This window comes from Odocoileus virginianus, chromosome 11 (genome assembly GCF_023699985.2).
Source record: "Odocoileus virginianus isolate 20LAN1187 ecotype Illinois chromosome 11, Ovbor_1.2, whole genome shotgun sequence".
NCBI classification, from domain to species: domain Eukaryota; kingdom Metazoa; phylum Chordata; class Mammalia; order Artiodactyla; family Cervidae; genus Odocoileus; species Odocoileus virginianus.
Window position 1 is genome coordinate 58,368,617 of NC_069684.1, and position 17,886 is coordinate 58,386,502.

At 38.8% G+C, this 17,886-nt stretch overlaps 1 protein-coding gene across 10 annotated transcripts in view; it reads left to right on the plus strand.

Moving 5' to 3' along the window:
• Positions 1-17,886, plus strand: part of ESRRG (estrogen related receptor gamma) — a 625,441-nt gene that overhangs the window by 540,914 nt on the left and 66,641 nt on the right. For all 10 annotated transcript variants that reach the window (XM_070474514.1, XM_070474512.1, XM_070474515.1 and 7 more), the window contains one exon: positions 15,527-15,637. In XM_070474514.1, the coding sequence (XP_070330615.1) occupies positions 15,527-15,637 (111 nt within the window). The remainder of the gene's footprint in view (positions 1-15,526; positions 15,638-17,886) is intronic.

Below are 17,886 nucleotides of genomic sequence, written 5' to 3' on the forward strand. Positions count from 1 at the left end.
TCTTTGCAACCACACTGACTGTATGTAGCCCACCAGGCTCCTCTGTCCATGGAATTTTCCAGACAAGAATACTGGAGTGGAATGCCATTCCCTTCTCCAAGGGATCTTCTCAACCCAGGAATCAAACTTGGGTCTCCTGCATTGCAGGCAAACTCTTTACTGACTGGGCCACCAGGGAAGGCCTAAAAGGATGACTGTAGATATTTAGATGGAGCATTACTCATTGTAGCATATTTACTGAAACCTGAGCCCATTTAGCCAAATGCCTTTTTATTTTGAAACTCCAGATGAAATTCACTTAAGTACTAGAATAGGTATTAGCTGCTCATTGGTCGTTTTCTTAATCTCCTTTATTAGGTCATATTGTCCTCTCCTTAGCATAATCTAGCCTCTGTGTGGTACAGTGCTCACAAATCTGAAGCTGTTTCTAATTTTCCATCCCTCAGTCTGCACAGGCATATGCAACAGGCATTGATCTTCTCCTAATGCAGTAATGAGCTAGAAGCGCTTTTCAAACATGGGCACTTTATTTGCTGTATTATTGTGAAGAACAAAAGGAAATGCATTTGGCCAAGGTCAGTGAAAGGGGAAGGCTGAGGCCTGTGCCAGAAAACCTTCTGCTCTTCTGGTTCATTAATGCTATCCATTTGGCTCTGGTTTTCTGATTTAAGATATGAAGTATGTTGATGTTTCCCACTGCCAAGGCAGTTTTTGTACTCTGAATCTGTGGGTCAATTCCATCTTTTTAAGTATACCATTTCATTCATAGAGTCTTAGAACTGGGAGAGAGCTTAACACGTGATCACATTCATTCATCTGCTTCCAGACTAGAGAGCAATAAAAATGTCTCGGAAAGAGAATGGTTTTCTTCATTTATCAAATTTCCCAAGTATAGGGACCTTGGCCTTTCTTGCTCAATATCTAGAATCTAAATATAATTCTTATGAGTTAATTTTTCTTAATATTTATCTGAGGTTTTCCCAGTAAATCAAATGCTGTTTTCTCTTATATTACAAGGATGAATATGGAAAAATTCAATTTAGATGTCCTCCCTTTCAACAGAAGGCTTCCCAGATGGCACTAGTGGTAAAGAACCCACCTCTGGATGCAGGAGACATAAGAGGAATGGGTTCAGTCCCTGGGTCAGGCAGATCCCCTGGAGGAGGGCATGACAACCCCCTCCAGTGTTCTTGCCTGGAGAATCCCATAGACAGAGGAGCCTGGCAATCCATAGGGTCAAAAAGAGTTGGGCATGACTGAAGTGACTCAAAATGCACGCACACATCTTTCAACAACTCTCTTTTTTTAATTGCTTCATGCTATTTTACCACTGTCAAGCTTTCTGTACCTTTCTAAAGTTACAATATATTAGTTAAGAAAGACATGATAAATAAGAATTACTGAGAGAAATGGCAAGAGGTCCATATCTTTCTGTGTTTACATTCCAGGTTTAGAAATATCAAAAGAAAAAAAAATACCCTAATTAGTCCATGGCTATAAATCATGTTGTAAATTTTATTCACTTAGTCAGTATTTTTGAGTGTCTTCTGTGTGACATATACTATAAGAGCAATGACAGAGCAGCATGCTATTAAAATGTACATCAAAATCATCTGGCTGTATTTGGGTCCTTTGAAGCTGTTTCAATTAGAGTGTTATTTCTCACCATGACCTCACCCTCAACTCTTTGATGAAATTATGAGCATACACAATAAATAAAATATTTATAAGTTCGAGTTTAATCTAGATTGTGTTTTTAAAATTATAGAAAAATGGGATTTCCCTGGTGGCCCAGTGGTTAAGACTCCAAATTCCCAATGCAGGGGGCCCAGGTTCAATCCCTGGTCAGGGAACTAGATCCCACATGCCACAACTAAAGGGCTTCCCCAATGGGTCAGCAGGTAAAGAATCTGCCTGCAATGCAGGAGACACAAGAGATGCAGGTTCTATCCCTGGGTCAGGAAGAACCCCCCGGAGAAGGAAATGGCAACCCGCTCCAGTATTCTTGCCTGGAGAACCCCATGGACAGAGAGGAGCCTGGCAGGCTACAGTCCATGGGGTTGCAAAGACTCGGACACAACTGAGCAACTAAACGTGCACACTGCAGCTAAAGATACAGCATGCTGCAAATAAGACCCAGCACAGCCAAATAAATTTAAAGAAATAAAATAATATAAAAATTTAGAGTGAACCTGTTGACAGGAAAGAGTGAAAATGTGTTTTGGAATACTGCAAGGAGATTTTCATGGGAAATGCTACTGCGTTCCATGTGAGGCAGTGACGCTTAGATGCTTAACTCCCAACATCTAGCCTTGAGCTGCCTGTGCCTAGAAAAGCCTGTTCTTCATTTCTTGGCATCTTTAGGATTTCAAGATTCTTCCTGGCCTTGTGGGCCATTCTGGGTATTCTGGCAGTACCTGCAGCTCGCCCCTCCTATAACAACTACACACAGGAAAGTTTTTCAGGAAATTTATGATCTGATATATGGATACAGGCTTTCCTCAGCCAAGACCCACTGTATTTGGCATCTGGAAGTATCATTGGTGTTTTCTTTTTTTTTTTTTTACACACTCTTCACACGTCCTGATATAAGAACGAAAGTACAGCCCATGGACCTCACCCTGCCAACTGCACTTTTAAATGTACAAGTTTCTTACTGGCCTCAGAGTAAGCATTTTCTTCATTGTTTTTTTCCTTGACTGAAAGTCTTGATATGTTTATATTTATATTTGCTTATGCATCACTCTCCCCCAAATCTTTAACATTCATTAAGCATGAATCTGGAATAGCACCTGCTTAAAACTTCAGTTCCCAAAATGGGAACATAAGGGTGTCAGTGAACATTTGGTTTAAAAAACAGATTTTTTTTTAAAATGTCTTTTCATACACGTATCATCTACAGCAATTCAAACTGAATTTATAGTTATCTTGCTAAAACTAGGTAGAAGGAAGATACTAAAAATATTCCAGAGATCAAAGCATGATAAATGAAAATTAATTGTACAGGAAATACGACTTATTTGGTGTGTCTGTTATTAAGAGTCTTTTCATATTTGTCTCTATTTAATTTTAGTGAATATATCACTTATGTATAAGTGCTTTTTTATTATCACTGCCACTCATGATTATTCTACCCTAGTTTTTCTCATGAGATCTTAAATTCCTCTATAGTCTAATTTGTCAACTTTAGGGGAGGAAAACTGAATTCTAATCGGCTTGAAAATATGCTCATAGAAGCCATGTGCCCTTGTGGACCCAGGCAGCTGGAAGTGTACTCTAAATCCACCATGCCGTCTTCTCCATGTCTGTACTTCTGCAAGACTTAGACCATTCTCTCATACTCTCTGTTGGTTTTCTTTTCTTTTTCTTCATTAATTTTCCTCACAAATTAACAGCATAGTTGGCAGATGAATGGGGGTTAGTAATGGTACATAGATTTGGATGAGAAGCATATGGGAAACTATTGTATTTTTAAATTTCATATTAGATGTTGAATCAATCCATTGTAGAATATCTCTCTATCTCCCTCCTTTTGAAAAATTTTATTGAAGTATAGTTGATTTCCAGTGTTATATTACTTTCTCTTATACAGCAAAATTACAGTTACATATATATGTTATATATATTGTTGTTTTATATATGTGTATGTATGTTATGTTCCCTGGTGGCTCAATCAGTAAAAAATCCACCAGAGATGCAGGAGGCCACTTGCAATGCAGGCAATCTGGGTTTAATCCCTGAGTCGGGAAGATCCCCTGGAGAAGGAAATGGCAACCCACGCCAGTATTCTTGCCTGGGAAATCCCATGGACAGAGGAGTCTCATAGGCTATTCTGATAGTCATGGGGTTGCAAGAGACAAACGTGACTTATTGACTAAACTACCATTATGTATGTTATGTGTGTGTATGTGTGTGTGTGTGTGTGTGTATGTGTATATATATATAGTTCCCTGTGCTATACAATAGGACCTTGTTGTTTATCTATTCTATATGTACTAGTTTACATCTGCTGCCCCTAAACTCCCATTCCTTCTCTCCTACACTCCCCATGCCCTTTGGAAGCCACAATTCTGTTCTTTATGTCTATGAGTCTTTTCTGTTTCATATATAAATTCATTTGTGTCATATTTTAGATTCCACATAAAAGTGATATCATATGGTATTTGTCTTTCTCTTTCTGACTTATTTCATGTAGTAGGCCAGTCTCTAGACCCATCCATATTGCTGCAAGTGGCATTATTTCATTCTTTCTTATGGCCGAGTCTTTTAAAAATTTTTTTCTTTATTTCTTCTTGTTTTAATCCATTTGGGGTGCCATACCGGGATACCATAGACTGGGTGGCTTATAAAGAAGAGAAACTTATTTCTTTCATTTCCAGAGGCGGAGAAGTCCAAGATCAAGACCCTGGCAGATTCAGCGTTCAGTGAGGTTTTCCTGAGAGCTCTCTGGGCATGCGGGACGTTAGGGACTAGGGATCTAACCCTCACCCATTGAAAGGCGGAGTCTTACCACTAGACTGCCAGGAATGTCCCCTGAAACCTTTTTAATAAGGGCACTAGGCCCATCATGAGGGCTGCACCTTCATGATCTAATCCCCCCAAAGGCCTCACTTCTGGATACTATCACTTGGGGGGTTCAGTTTCAACGTATGAATTTGGGGGGAAAACAAACATTCAGCCCATGGCACTTCTTGTTTACGCCACTAAAAACCTACGGTGAAGCCATTGAACTCCACTGTGTACCTCTCTATTTGAACATGATGCAGTGAGTGTGGTTCTCATTCCAGCTACTTGAATACCAGCTTAATTTCATATCTAATTCTTTTTTACACGGTACTGAATTTTGCATAAATTTTCTTTGTGCTTTTGTTTGCACACAGAATCCCCATGGAGTCCTGTGTATTGTTATTACTATTATTACTCCATTAAACTTATTGCTGCCAATATCATAAGAAATGTCACATGGTCGCAAGAAAATGTCTCACTGACACAAAATTTGGGTGTGTAAACATTAAATTATATTAACATTTGATCTCTACTGATTTTTTTCCTATGTATTTTATGTTTTAGGTATCATTCTTTTTCACACGACCCAGACATATGTTCTTTCTGCTAGCTTTACTTTATATCCAATCTCCATTTTGCCAGATCATAGCAGTGGAAAAATATTAAGCATCATGCGTCACTTTGGTATCTTATAGTTGGCTCTTGGAATTTCTGTTCGAGCCTGGGTCAGGAAGATCCTCTGGAGGAGGAAATGGCAACCCACTCCAGAGTTCTTGCCGGGAGAATCCTCTGAACAGAAGAGCCTGGCAGGCTACAGTCCATGGGGTCTCAAAGAGTCAGACATAGCTGAAGCAATTTAACTTGCAGCCTGCCCTGGTAAAGCATTTTTATTATTTTTGCTGAGTGCCTAACAAACGGGCCAGGGCTTCAAGTTCTCCCCACTAAAGTCACCAAGTGAAAAGGGAAAATGTCGGTCACTCAGTCCTATCCAACTCTTTGAGACCCCATGGACTGCAGCCCACCAGCTCGTCTGTCCATGGGATTCTCCAGGCAAGGATACTGGAGTGGGTAGTCATTCCCTTCTCTAGAGAATCTTCCCAACCCAGGGATCTGCATTGCAGGCAGATTCATTACAGTCAGCTTCTCTTTTGAGCTTCATAAACTCTATCTTGGTTGCCCATGTGATCTAGAATCACACATACAAAAACCAAATGACCTCCCTACTTACCACCGTCTTTCCCTGTCACTCATTTATTTTTTTCTCCCACAGCCTATATTCTCTTTGAAATCCATGTCTGGTTTTTTGGTCTCCACTGACTTCCTCTCCATTGAATGAAACACAGTGACTGTGGCTCTCAACCTGCAACTTATAAACCAGCTTGGTTGATTTCATATTTAATTCATTTTTACAGGGCATTGAATTTTGCATAAATAATATTTGTGCTTCTGTTTACAGAGCATCCCCATGGGGTACTGTGCACTGTTATTACTGTTATTATTGTGTTAAACTTATTGCTGCCAGTGTCAAATTTAATTGTGAATTAGTAGAATCACTTTTCTTGATGGTGATGTGCAACCACATTTCATGTCTTTACCCGCTAATTCACAATTTTATTCACAGGAGAAGGCAATTTTGAAAAGGATAAAAGGAATAGTCACCAGTATTAAATAGTAACCAGACAACATAGAGTTTAGATAGGTTTAAGCCACAGTAATATCTCTTTGAATAGTTTATGAAATTTTTAACAGGCCACAAAGAAAGAAAGAGAAGATTTTCTTTTTTTTTTTTTTCCTTAAAGGCAGTCTCTATGTTTAAGCAAATGCAAGGCAAGCATGCTCTCTCTCTTCCTCTCTGACATCAAGCAAAGTAAGAAATAGTGCCTTTTGAATAGGAGATTTCCTTTAATTACATTGGGGAAGTAATAATGGTAGGTATTGCATGTTTAATGTAATGTTCTAGATGCCCCTTTTTCTTTCCCTTTTTTTTTTTTCCTTCTCTGCACACCACCTCATCTTGAGCAGAAATAAAAGGTTCAAGGCTTGTCAGCATCAGTTTATAGATAGCTGTTTAAAAATAATGAGATATTGGGTTTTGTAAGGCTCAGGGCCGTTCTTGCCAGACTCATTTATTTCCATTCACCTTTTGTCAGAATTGCAGACAGAAGACATTCAATTAAAACTTGTCACCTGTTGCAGATGACCTAATTTGTACTTGTATGTGTCATAGATTAGGGCTCCATGCTTCAGATGAAGCAACTTGGGTCCCTTGGTGGAATCATATTTTCCCTGCAAAGTATTTTGTAAACTATGACTATTTCAGCTTTCTGTGATTTTTATTTCGGCTATCACCCAGATTATAAATTTAGCACAGATGCCTCAGAACCAGCTAAGAGCAGTGAATCGCACCCTGGAAAAAAAAAAAAGGAGGGACTTCTTTGTGGCTGTGTCCTAGGTGCAGAAATCTACAAATGTATTTTGGTTGCAGCTTGAATCTGCAACAGAGGGAAGCCTCTGTAATTTCTTATGCAAGGCTCACATGTTTAATAGTCCAGATAGCTATCAGGAGACCAAAACGAAAGACTTCCCCTTGCTAATTGTTAATTCATCTGTAGAGCAAGGAAGCTTTAATGTGAGTCATGGCTTTTATCTCTTTTAGTGACTGAGGACTCAGTTAAAAAGAAAAAAAAGCCCGCTTAATGGATATGCATTTTCTCTCCTTGTGTGATTTCCCCCTTTTATTTCAGCAGATCTTACAGTGTTTTCACACTGTTGTTCAGACACTAAGTCATGTCCCACTCTTTGCGACCCCGTGGACTGCAGCACACCAGACTTCCCTTTCACTGTCTCCCAGAGTTGGCTCAAATTCATGTCCGTTGATTTGGTGATGCCAGTCAACCATCTCATCCTCTGTCGCCCCTTCTCCTCCTGTCCTCACTCTTTCCCGGCATCAGGGTCTTTCCAGGGAGTCGGCTCTTCTCATCAGGTGGCCGAAGTACTGGACATGCACCCAAGCAGTTTCCAAAGTTGCTGAATTATTGCAGTGGTGTTCCAGCAGAAGTAAATGTAAATGTAACCATTGGTCAGTGGGTCTAGCTGAGAAGCCACCATCTGGGTCTCCTTCTAAACTGCAAAACTCAGCCAGACTGTTGCTTTTGCTCCATGGCCCTGACCAAACAGTCCTTGTCTTATTTCACTGATGTTTTAAAGAGGAACAGGGAGCAAGGAAATAAATATCTCTGGGTCCCTACTTAAATAGAAAAGCAGAGTGACTGAATCTGTTTATCATTTTTGGTTTACAGTCGCATAGCTGTAAACTTCTATGTGAAGATGCTTTATAGAGTCATAGATGCAAAATGCCTAGCCCTTTTGTATGTGCATATATGCTAAAGTCACTTCAGTTGTGTCTGACTCATGGACTATAGCCCACCAGGCTCCTCTGTCCATGAGATTCTCCAGGCAAGAAACACTGGAGTGGGTTGCCTTGCCCTCTTCCAGGGAATCTTCCCAACCTGGGAATCAAACTTGTGTCTCTTCCATCTCCTGCATTGCAGGCGGGTTCTTTACTACTGGGACCACCTGAGAAGCCCCAGTCCTTCAGTGGGGTAAAGGTGTTCATCTCTCCTCCTGCTTACTCATCATTCTGCCCCACTGTTTACACACACTCCCATCAGGAGGCAAGTGTTGTTGACCACAATTGGGCTTTATCTGCCTGTGCTTCTGCTTTTGGAGTATATATTAATACCACATGCTCTTTTCCAAGGGCTTCCCATGTGGCACTAGTGGTAAAGAACCTGCCTGCCAATGCAGGAGATAGAAGAGATGTGGATTCCTGAGTTGGGAAGATCCCCTAGAGGAGGGCATGGCAACCCACTCCAGAATTCCTGCCTAGAGAATCCCATGAATAAAGGACTTGCTGGGGCACAGTCCATATGGCTGCAAAGAGTCTCATACAGCTGAAGGGACTGAGCACACACACTCTTTTCCAAAAATAGGATTTGATGACAGAGAAGCAGTATAAACAGAATGCTTGAGAACGTGAGTTCTGCAGCCACGGTCTGCAGCTGCCACTCCTGACTCAGCCTCTTCCAGTTCCAGTTTTCTCATTTGTAAAATGGGATGATAATAGCACCTGCCTCATAGGGTTGCTGTAAGTATCTAGTATGTCCGTGTACATAAAACAGTTAACCCATTGCCTGGAATGGAAGAAGCTCCCATAACCCGTGGATGTTCCGGTTGATTCCAAGACATTTCATACAGAGACTGAGTCATTCCATTAGAAATGAAGACACTGCTTGGTAGGGAGATGCGGGTATCAGGAGTCAAAAAACTACTGAAGTAGGAAGAAAGGAGCTACATCATGCAGCCATGTTGAGCAACATTGCTGTCTATTTAGAGAAGGGGCAATAATAGTCAGCAGATAACTAAGGCTTGGCATATCTTATTGTCTCTCATGATCCTCAGTACTTTAAGATGATGAGATGCTTGCTGGAGTGTGTGTGTCAATATACAAATAAGTCCCACTCACCTTTTACTGTGGTGCCTATAAATACACCCAGCTACTTTACGTGAAACTGGTACTGTCTCTGAGGATGCTCTTCTGAAGGAGAACCCCGTCAGAGGCTGCCACTAAAATTCTCTCTGCTGTGTTTTGATGCTGCTGACTTGCCTTTTCTTCTTTCCTGCAGTCCTGCAAAGGGATTTTCCCTACCCTCTGTCCACGATGGTTCCCTCACAGAAATCTCAGGCAAATTCCAGGGCACATCTAGGTATTTCCTTTTCTGACTGGAAGGAACCACGTTTCCTTCCGCAGCAAAGGGCACTGCAGTATCAGGAGACATAGTGGAAGAGAAAGTTTCCACTCTCTTCACCTTATTGCTTCGTAAGTTTTATCAGTACTTTCCCATCTGTTTCCCATCCTCGATTACAAGTCCTGTTCGGTAACATTTAAATAATCCAGCTATTTATTTAGGAGTCATTAAAATCAGTAATCTTGTAAAAAATGATTTCACTTTCTTTTTAAAGATTACCATCACTTTAATATGACTATGTATCTTAAGTATTCCACGGGTCTGTGTAATTAATATTTTGTTTTGTTTTTTTAAGCCAACGTTTGTTAGAGAACAGTATTATGAAAACCTTGTCTTTGACTTGGCCAAAATAGGCTGGGGTTGCCTTGTAGGATTATCTAAAGAGAACTTTTATTGTCCTACAAAATGCCTCTGACTTTGTGCTATTAAAAAATATGGAAAATGCTTTTGACTTTTGACTATATAATATTGTAAAAATTTGCATTTGGGCAGAAAATGTAGACTTAAAATGAGCTGACCTAAGAAGGCCTTGTGCTGAACTGTTTTACTTCTTTTGGCGTTTATTTGCCTCACAGCATGTTTTTTTTCCTTCTTGCCCTATTCTCGCTTTCTCAATTTTGTAAATTCTGACAGTGTATGAGATTTGTGATTCCCTTGTGGCAATGCAGGCACATGCAGTATTTGAAAGAAGCAGCAATGTGAAGCGTTCTGTTTAGTCAGTAATGCCAACTATTAAAATCTTTTATTTTTAAAAAGGTAATGGCAGTCTCCACATGAATAGGAAGTCCAATTGCCTTAATTAACTTCACATCCTGTCAAACATTGAACATTGTGGGTATCTTATTTTCTGAGAGAAATCTTTTTTTTAAACTTTTTAAAAAATGGTTTACAAGTAAAGTCCCAACAGAAATTGTTTGTATTTAAGATTGTAAAGATGTAGAAGGGCAGGCTTTGCCATTGGCAGTGGAAATATTTGGATTAGATTGATGTTTGTTTATGGCAAATCAGGATCTTCCTGGTCCGGATCGTAAATATGGTTGTTTTTCTTTGTTTCTGCTGAAATAGTTTAAGACTTTTAAGTGAAATGCATTAGGTTAATTGAATAATTATCAGTTCTCTTCTTAACTTTGTATTATGTATTTATAGCTAAATTCAAAGAAAGCATTTTTCTTTTTGATAGAATTTGGGTTAGTTTCTATACCTATTCTAAATTAATCTCTAAGAGATATTATTAGTAACAGGGATGAGCAGTAAATAGAATGAGATACCATATTTCTGTACTTACTTATACATCAAATAATATCATTATTGGGCTTTTATCTTTTGTATTATCTTACCGTTCAATCATATATCAAATCTGTTGACCTATAGAACTGAGACATGGTAGACGGTCAAACTCCATCAGGGTAGATTTTCAGTAAATGATCATGATGCAGCATATACTTCAATAAAGTAACATAGCAATAATTCAACAAAATTTTGATATAATGTCAATATCCTTGGCATTGTAATATTTATAAAATATTTAAATAATGCATTTGTGTAATATCCAAATATATTATTATATTAATATCATATTGAATCGTTGCAGCAAAACATCTGGGAGAATATTGTCTTAATATTCATATATTTGGAAAGCAAAAAGTTAAGGAGTTCATCAAAATTCAAGAGCTTGTTAATGAAATAGCCAGAAAGAAAGCATTCTGATTTGTAAACTATGCTTTATTTTTTTTTTAACATAGTCTTCATATAGTATTTAGGAATAAATTATTATATTATGACAGAAACATTTTTCTGGAAGAACTTAAAAACTATAAATATGTTGATAATAGACTTCATGATATCTGTATAGCGTTGTTTTATCAGACCCTTTAAAATAACTTTTACAGTTTTAGTGCATGCATTATTATGACTCAGCTGAAGAAACCTGTTTATTTTCAAAGATGCACCAATAAAGAGTCTGGGTCCACGAGTTTTAAGACATAGTTTAAGCTTATTTAACATTTACAGCTATGCCACTTGTGTATTTGTGTGTTCTGTGATTGTCCTGGTCGGGGGGCTGGGGGGATTGGTTTTACTGAGTATGTTTTTCTTCGAGCAGAACTGAGTAAATAGATGAGTAATTTTAGTATGATGTAGTAGTTGCAGGTATGTTACTAGGATTTGAGTTCAAACATTTCACTGAGTATGAAGTCAGCTAAACTAAATCATCATCAGCATCATCATCATCATCATCATCATTTTACTGCAGGCAGCATAAAAAGATTTCCCAGATTTTGAAGAGGTTAAAAGTGGTATTAATATTTTTTTGTTGAAACTACTGATATTTGCCTACTTTTTAATGAAATTTTCACATTTAAATTATTATGGTCTTTTAAAATACATTGATTCTATAAATTTTTACAATTAATTGTTATCTGAACTTGACAGGAACACTTTTTCTGTTGACTGTCCATCAATTTTCACTACATAACTGTATTAATTATTAATCAAGTAGCATTAATATCTAATTTTTCCCTCTTTAATAATCTACTGAATATCATTTACCTAAAGTTACAAATCATAGAAGAATCCTTTGTCCAAATGATCTTTATTTTAGGAAATAAAGAAACCATGGCTATGTAAAAAGTGCTTGCGTATTTATATTTAGAAACTGGAGAGCTATATACAGTGGGATGGCTGGCTGGTTGGATGGATGTGTGGATAAATGGGAAGGATGAGATAGATGTATGGACAGATGTATGGATAGACAGTATCTACCCACACACTGCAGTGAGGTGGGGCGGGGTGGAGGTAATAAGAAAAAGAGGATAAAGGAGAAAAAGAATAAATGTAAGAGGGAGAACACACTTTTAAATTTGGAGGGAGCATGCAGGGAGTAATATGAGTATGTCTGTAATTCATTGTTCAAAGATGAAAGGAAATGCACAGTAATAAAATTATTTCATAATACTTAAAGGATCTGTTCCTACAAATACAAAAATAATGCACAATACATAATAAAAGTTGTGTCAGTAAAGAGTATTCATTTTTTCTTCATGATGTTTAATTACTTGTTTTCGGTGTTGCAGTTTCCCCATGAACTTGGGCCAGTTGGCTCGGCTGGTTGGTGGCTCTCTGTGTGGCATGTATGACTATGTCAGGACTGTTTGCAGCTGGGACCTTGAATCCAGTCTTTCAGCCATAGTTTTCTTCCATGTGCCTTCATGACAGACAAAATCCATTGTCAGAAACTCACCAGCTCTGACTCCTGTATTAGAAAATATGTAGTATATTGTTCAGCATTTGGCAGTGTGAGGCTATACTGTGCATAGTGAATGCATGTCCTGACAAACACCAGAAGCAAATTTTGGAGTCTAAAACCTAACTGAGATGTATTCTATGAGCTTTGTTCTTTTTTTTTTTTAATTAAAAAAAAATTTATTGGAGTATAGTTGATTTATAGTGTGTTATTTTCTGCTGTGCAGCAAGCTGAATCAGTTACACATATACATATATCCACTCTTTGAGACTCTTTCCCCATATAGACCATTATAGACTTGAGTAAATTTCCCTATGCTAAAAATAGGTCCTTGTTGATTATCTATTTTATATATAGAGTAGTGTCAAGCATATATGTAGTACGTCAGGCTTTATGGGTTCTAACAATTTTGGTTATTTTTAAATGTTTTCTCCTTTTCTTAGCTTCATTCTGCCATGTCTTTCTTTCTCTGTTTGTTTCATCCTGCCTTCTCTTTACACCTTTAATCATATCACATTAATGACCGCGTTGTGTTGGATTTAGTTGCCAAACGTGCTATAATACCACTCTTAATTATGTATGCTTTGAATTTCCTAAACTCTTTTGTTTTCCTAAACACATTTGAATGGATCTCAGATGAACAAGTAAAATGTGGACACATTGTGTAAATTGGAAAACTATCTTGGAGAAAGAAAGAAATGAAAAACACAAAACATGAATTAAAAAGGGAAAAAGGGAGAAAGTGTCAAACTTCAGTAAATATAGACACAATAAAAATAGAACATTAAAAATTAGATAATCAAAGGGGTAAAACTCTACTATAGGCTCAAAAGTACTTTAAAAGCAACAGTCAAGAAATACAGTTTCAAAAAAAAAAAAAGAAATACAGTTTCTTTGTGACTCACTAGCACTACTGTTTTCATTAGATACTCCTCTGTCCATGGAATTCTCCAGGCAAGAATACTGGAGTGGGGTTGGGTTGCCATTTCCTTCTCTAGGGAATCTTCCTGACTCGGGGATCGAACCCTGGTTTCCTGTATTGTAAGCATATTCTTTACTGTCTGAGCCACTGGAGAAGCCCCTAAATACTTAGATACCATACCTAATTTCTTTGATTTTTGGTATTTATTTATCTGAATCTACTCTCCTGGCTCTTGAAGTTTTCTCTTGATTTCATTTAAACTCTGCTCAGAAGTTTCAATTTGACATTTCAGGCTTTATCTAGAACCAAGTGTGTGTGTGTGTGTATCTCTAAAAGGAAATCAACTCTTAAAGTGGTATTATTAAGATAATATGAAAAGTTGTATTTTTCTTTAGCTCATGATTTGATAATCACCTTTAACATTTGAGTGCACATATTCACCTTCAGGATTCACAAAGAAATACATCAACCTTTCCCAAACTGCTTCATGTAACTCAGTTACCCTACAATGCACATGTGCCACATGATATTGATAAATGTTTCAAAAACAGGATCTTTGTGATATTGGCTCGCAAGACATTGCATAGTCTGTATCTCTCTCTGAGAGTTTTATAGAGTTTATCTGTGTGTTAAAAGCTCTGAGAGGTCCTTCAGTAAAATAATAATACTGAGGATGCTATTAAACTATCTCCTAAACAGTTTGTGTGTATGTGAGAAATATCAAAATAAATGAACTGTTTGGCTGAACTTATTAATGGAGAGTGTTAATACTGTTTTTTTTTTGTTTTTTTTTTTTTAAATCAGCTAAGGTACAACCTAAGACCACAGAAAGAATCTCTGACCCTTCTCTTTACTCCCAAGTTATTGTCTCTTTATTTGGTAAAGATTTATATGGTTCTACCCTAAACTTTGTAATTATAGACTGGAAACCAGGTTATTAGCAAGCTCTTCCTCACCACTCCCCCATGTAAATGAGACATTTCTTTCTTTTTAATTCCTTTCTTTTCCTTTTGTTCCTTTCCTTAATCTTGCTGATCCACTGCCAGCAAAACCTCCCTGAATCTTGACCCTATCCATCACTCTTGGGGAAAAAGTTTTACTGTCAGTCTCCTTTTGTCAACTTTCTAGCTTCATGCTTCATCTCTGCCCTCTTAACAAATCCCTTCTTAACCATCCCAGCCTCCTGTATTCTTTCAGAACTCTCCTCTTTCAATCCTGTGTTCTGTCCAAACCTGCTCTCTGTAGTCTGTCAATTAAAGCAAAATACAGATGTGCGCCAAGATGTAAATAACACACTCCTGAGACATGTTCACGTTAGAACATGGATCAGCCCTTGGATCTCATCCCGTGTGTGGGATTCCTGCTCTCCACGGCACGGGGAAGTTTTCAACTCAGTTGAGTTCTACAGGTCCACGTGCAGTCAGACTGGGGTGGATCAGGCAGCTTTGGATCTACCCATCTACTCAAGCCCACGCACTGAGCTCTCAGAGGTGACTGATGAAGAGGACTGTTGTTTAGTCGCCAGGTTGTGTCTGACCCTTTATTGCAACCCCATGGACTGCAGCCCACCAGGCTCCTCTGTCCATGGGATTCTCCAGGCAAGAATACTGGAGTGGGTTGCCATTTCCTCCTCCAGGGGATCTTCCCGACCCAAGCATAGAACCTGAGTCTTCTGCATTGGCAGATGAATTCTTTACCACTGAGCCTCCAGGGAAGCCCATGATGCGGAGAATACACATTGCTAATGGAGGAGACAACATTAGCATCAATTTCCAGTTTCTTTGTATTAATTCTCAAAGAAAGGTGCCTTTTCTTTGGTGTGTAGGTGATTTTGATGGCCTTGGATACATGTCTTTCAGGTTGGACGTCTCTTCCAGATTTGGTTTCCAATTTCTGGCAATCTTGGCTTAACCATCACTTTTTTTTTTTAAACATTCCTCTAATCCACCTGGACTGTTCAGCATTCTATTCTCTGTTTACCTCTATGTATTTGACTGGTCCCTAAGATAGTTACCTCAGCAGTAAGTTAGTGCCTGTCTTTGCCCACAGGAGTGCGTCTTGACAGAGTACGTGGAGGTCGGCAGAAGTACAAGCGCAGAATAGATGCGGAGAACAGCCCATACCTGAACCCTCAGCTGGTTCAGCCAGCCAAAAAGCCATGTAAGTACAGCAGACACGTCTGGCTTTCCAGCACACGACTTCCTCCCAGCTGGCTGCTCTGGATACATCAGTTTTGGCATGCCCATTCCTACTGACTCCAGTGAGGCTTCTCTTCCCTAAGCGGGGTAGAGGGGTCTGTGGCTTTATTCCCAGGGACTGCCTCTGAAGAGCTGATTATCTTTCTCCCCCTGTGGCTTTCTTGTCCCCTCCTGCCCCTCCCCCCCTTTTTTAACCTAGTCATTTTGTAGAAACATAAGCATACTAAGGCATAGCTTATATGGTGTGACTTTTACATTTACACATTAACTTTATTTTCAGAGATACATAAAACTGATCATACTATGATCATTAGTTCATTGGAGCTGTTAGTTTCAGATTTCACAAGAAAGTGATTTTTGTAGTTTTCACTAACGAAATGAGTTTGACTGTTCAACCTCCCAATGAAAATACATTAGGAGCCTCATTAATTTGGAGCTATGGAAGGTTAACACACCAACCAGCAATAGATTAAAACAAAATTGAGTCCTACTAATAACAAGCATAGGTTGGTGGTTCCATTTCAGATGTCCTTATGGGCTTTATGAATTATTTTTTAAAAGCCCGTAGTTTGATAATATCCAGTTGCAGTTTAAAATGGTGATGGGTACATAGCTGAAATGCAAGCCCTGTCCTCTTCATCATTAACTAGAATATAGATACGTCTTTTTAAAGAGGTAGAATATAGATGAAGGCGGTTAACTGTGTTCCAGTTTCTGAAAAATCAGTTCATGGCTGTACAGTAAGCCCCTTACAGACCAATCAGTTCCATTCCAAGAGTCCATTTGTAAGTCCAGTTTGTTCATAAGTCCAACAAAATTAGCCTGGGTGCCCTACTAACACAGCTATGCAGGCCTATACTGTAGTAGGTTTATAGTACTTTTCATACAAATAACACATCAGACACAGACACAAAAAATAAAGAAAACATGTTTAATCTTACACTATGTTGAAAAAGGCAGAAGTACAGTACAACAGCTTGCATACAGAGGCTGGCATCAAGTGAAGAGGCAAGAAAAGTTGCTGACTGGAGGAGGGAGAGGCGGTGGGAGATGGCAGAGCTGCAGGGTCATCAGTGATAGGAGACAGAGGGCAAGCTGCAGCTTCACCCAGGCCAGACGTTGAAAGTTTGCAACGTGAAGGTTCGCATATCTGGGGCTTCTTGTAATGCATAAGAGCTAACCTTTTAGGATGTTTGTGCATAGAGTTTATTGCGAGGCATTGAAAAGTGCAGTGATGGAAACAGTTCTCCTATGTAGCTGTTTCTGGTTCAGAAGACACAACCGGCCCTCACCAGAGGAAGTTGCAGCTAGAGCAGTTTTAGAAAAGACACAGGTCATTTTTGATCAGCTTTCAGGGGAAGAGAAAAAAAAAAAAAGTCCTCTTTCAGACTCTCCAGGAGGGGGCGCTGCTGTGTGTCAGCCATGTGAGCATATGGGCATCTGTTAAATAAATAAAACAGACCCTGAACTGTAAATGAAAGGACATTTTAGCTATGTCAAAGGAAAAACAACCAGTTTTACATAAAATTAAAGCTTAAGTGAACATATGGCATAGTTTCCTTTTGCCTTTCCAAAAAACATTATGTTGATTATACCTTCAATTGTCCAATCTGGCATCTTCTCCTCAGCCTGCATAAGCTGTTTGGCATTCTGCAAATACGATCTAGGACTGCATTAAGCAGATTTTGCACATTAGAATAAAAAACTTTCTGATAATACAATAAAATGCAATAAACACTAATGCTTAATTTCATTAGAGGTTTCGTTTTCCTGGATTCAGTAAATGTCCAGACTGGCCATTTCTCATTCATTTTCTATGAATATTGACTGACACCATTGATGATTTCCTCTACTGAGAGAAAAATGAGCACCAGCCCATTCGTAAGTCCACAGGGTAGAGAAACATCTATGGTTTTCAGCGCAAACCTGGGAAATGGGGAGGAGGCTTGTCAAGTACCTTGAAGGAGATTACAGCAATTTCAGTGAGCTCCACTGGTCTGAGATAAAAGAGGACTCCTAATAAATCATTACTCATTATCTTAAGGCCTCTGTGTTAATTTTCCTTAGTCCATCCAATTAGTGTGTTTTGGTAACAAACATTTATAAAACTTAATTTTCAGATCCTGTCAGATAAGTGTCAGGAGACTGGGCACCGGCATTGCTGAGGAAGTGGCTGGGGGAGATTTCTGGAGCCTGACTGATTGTCTGTGT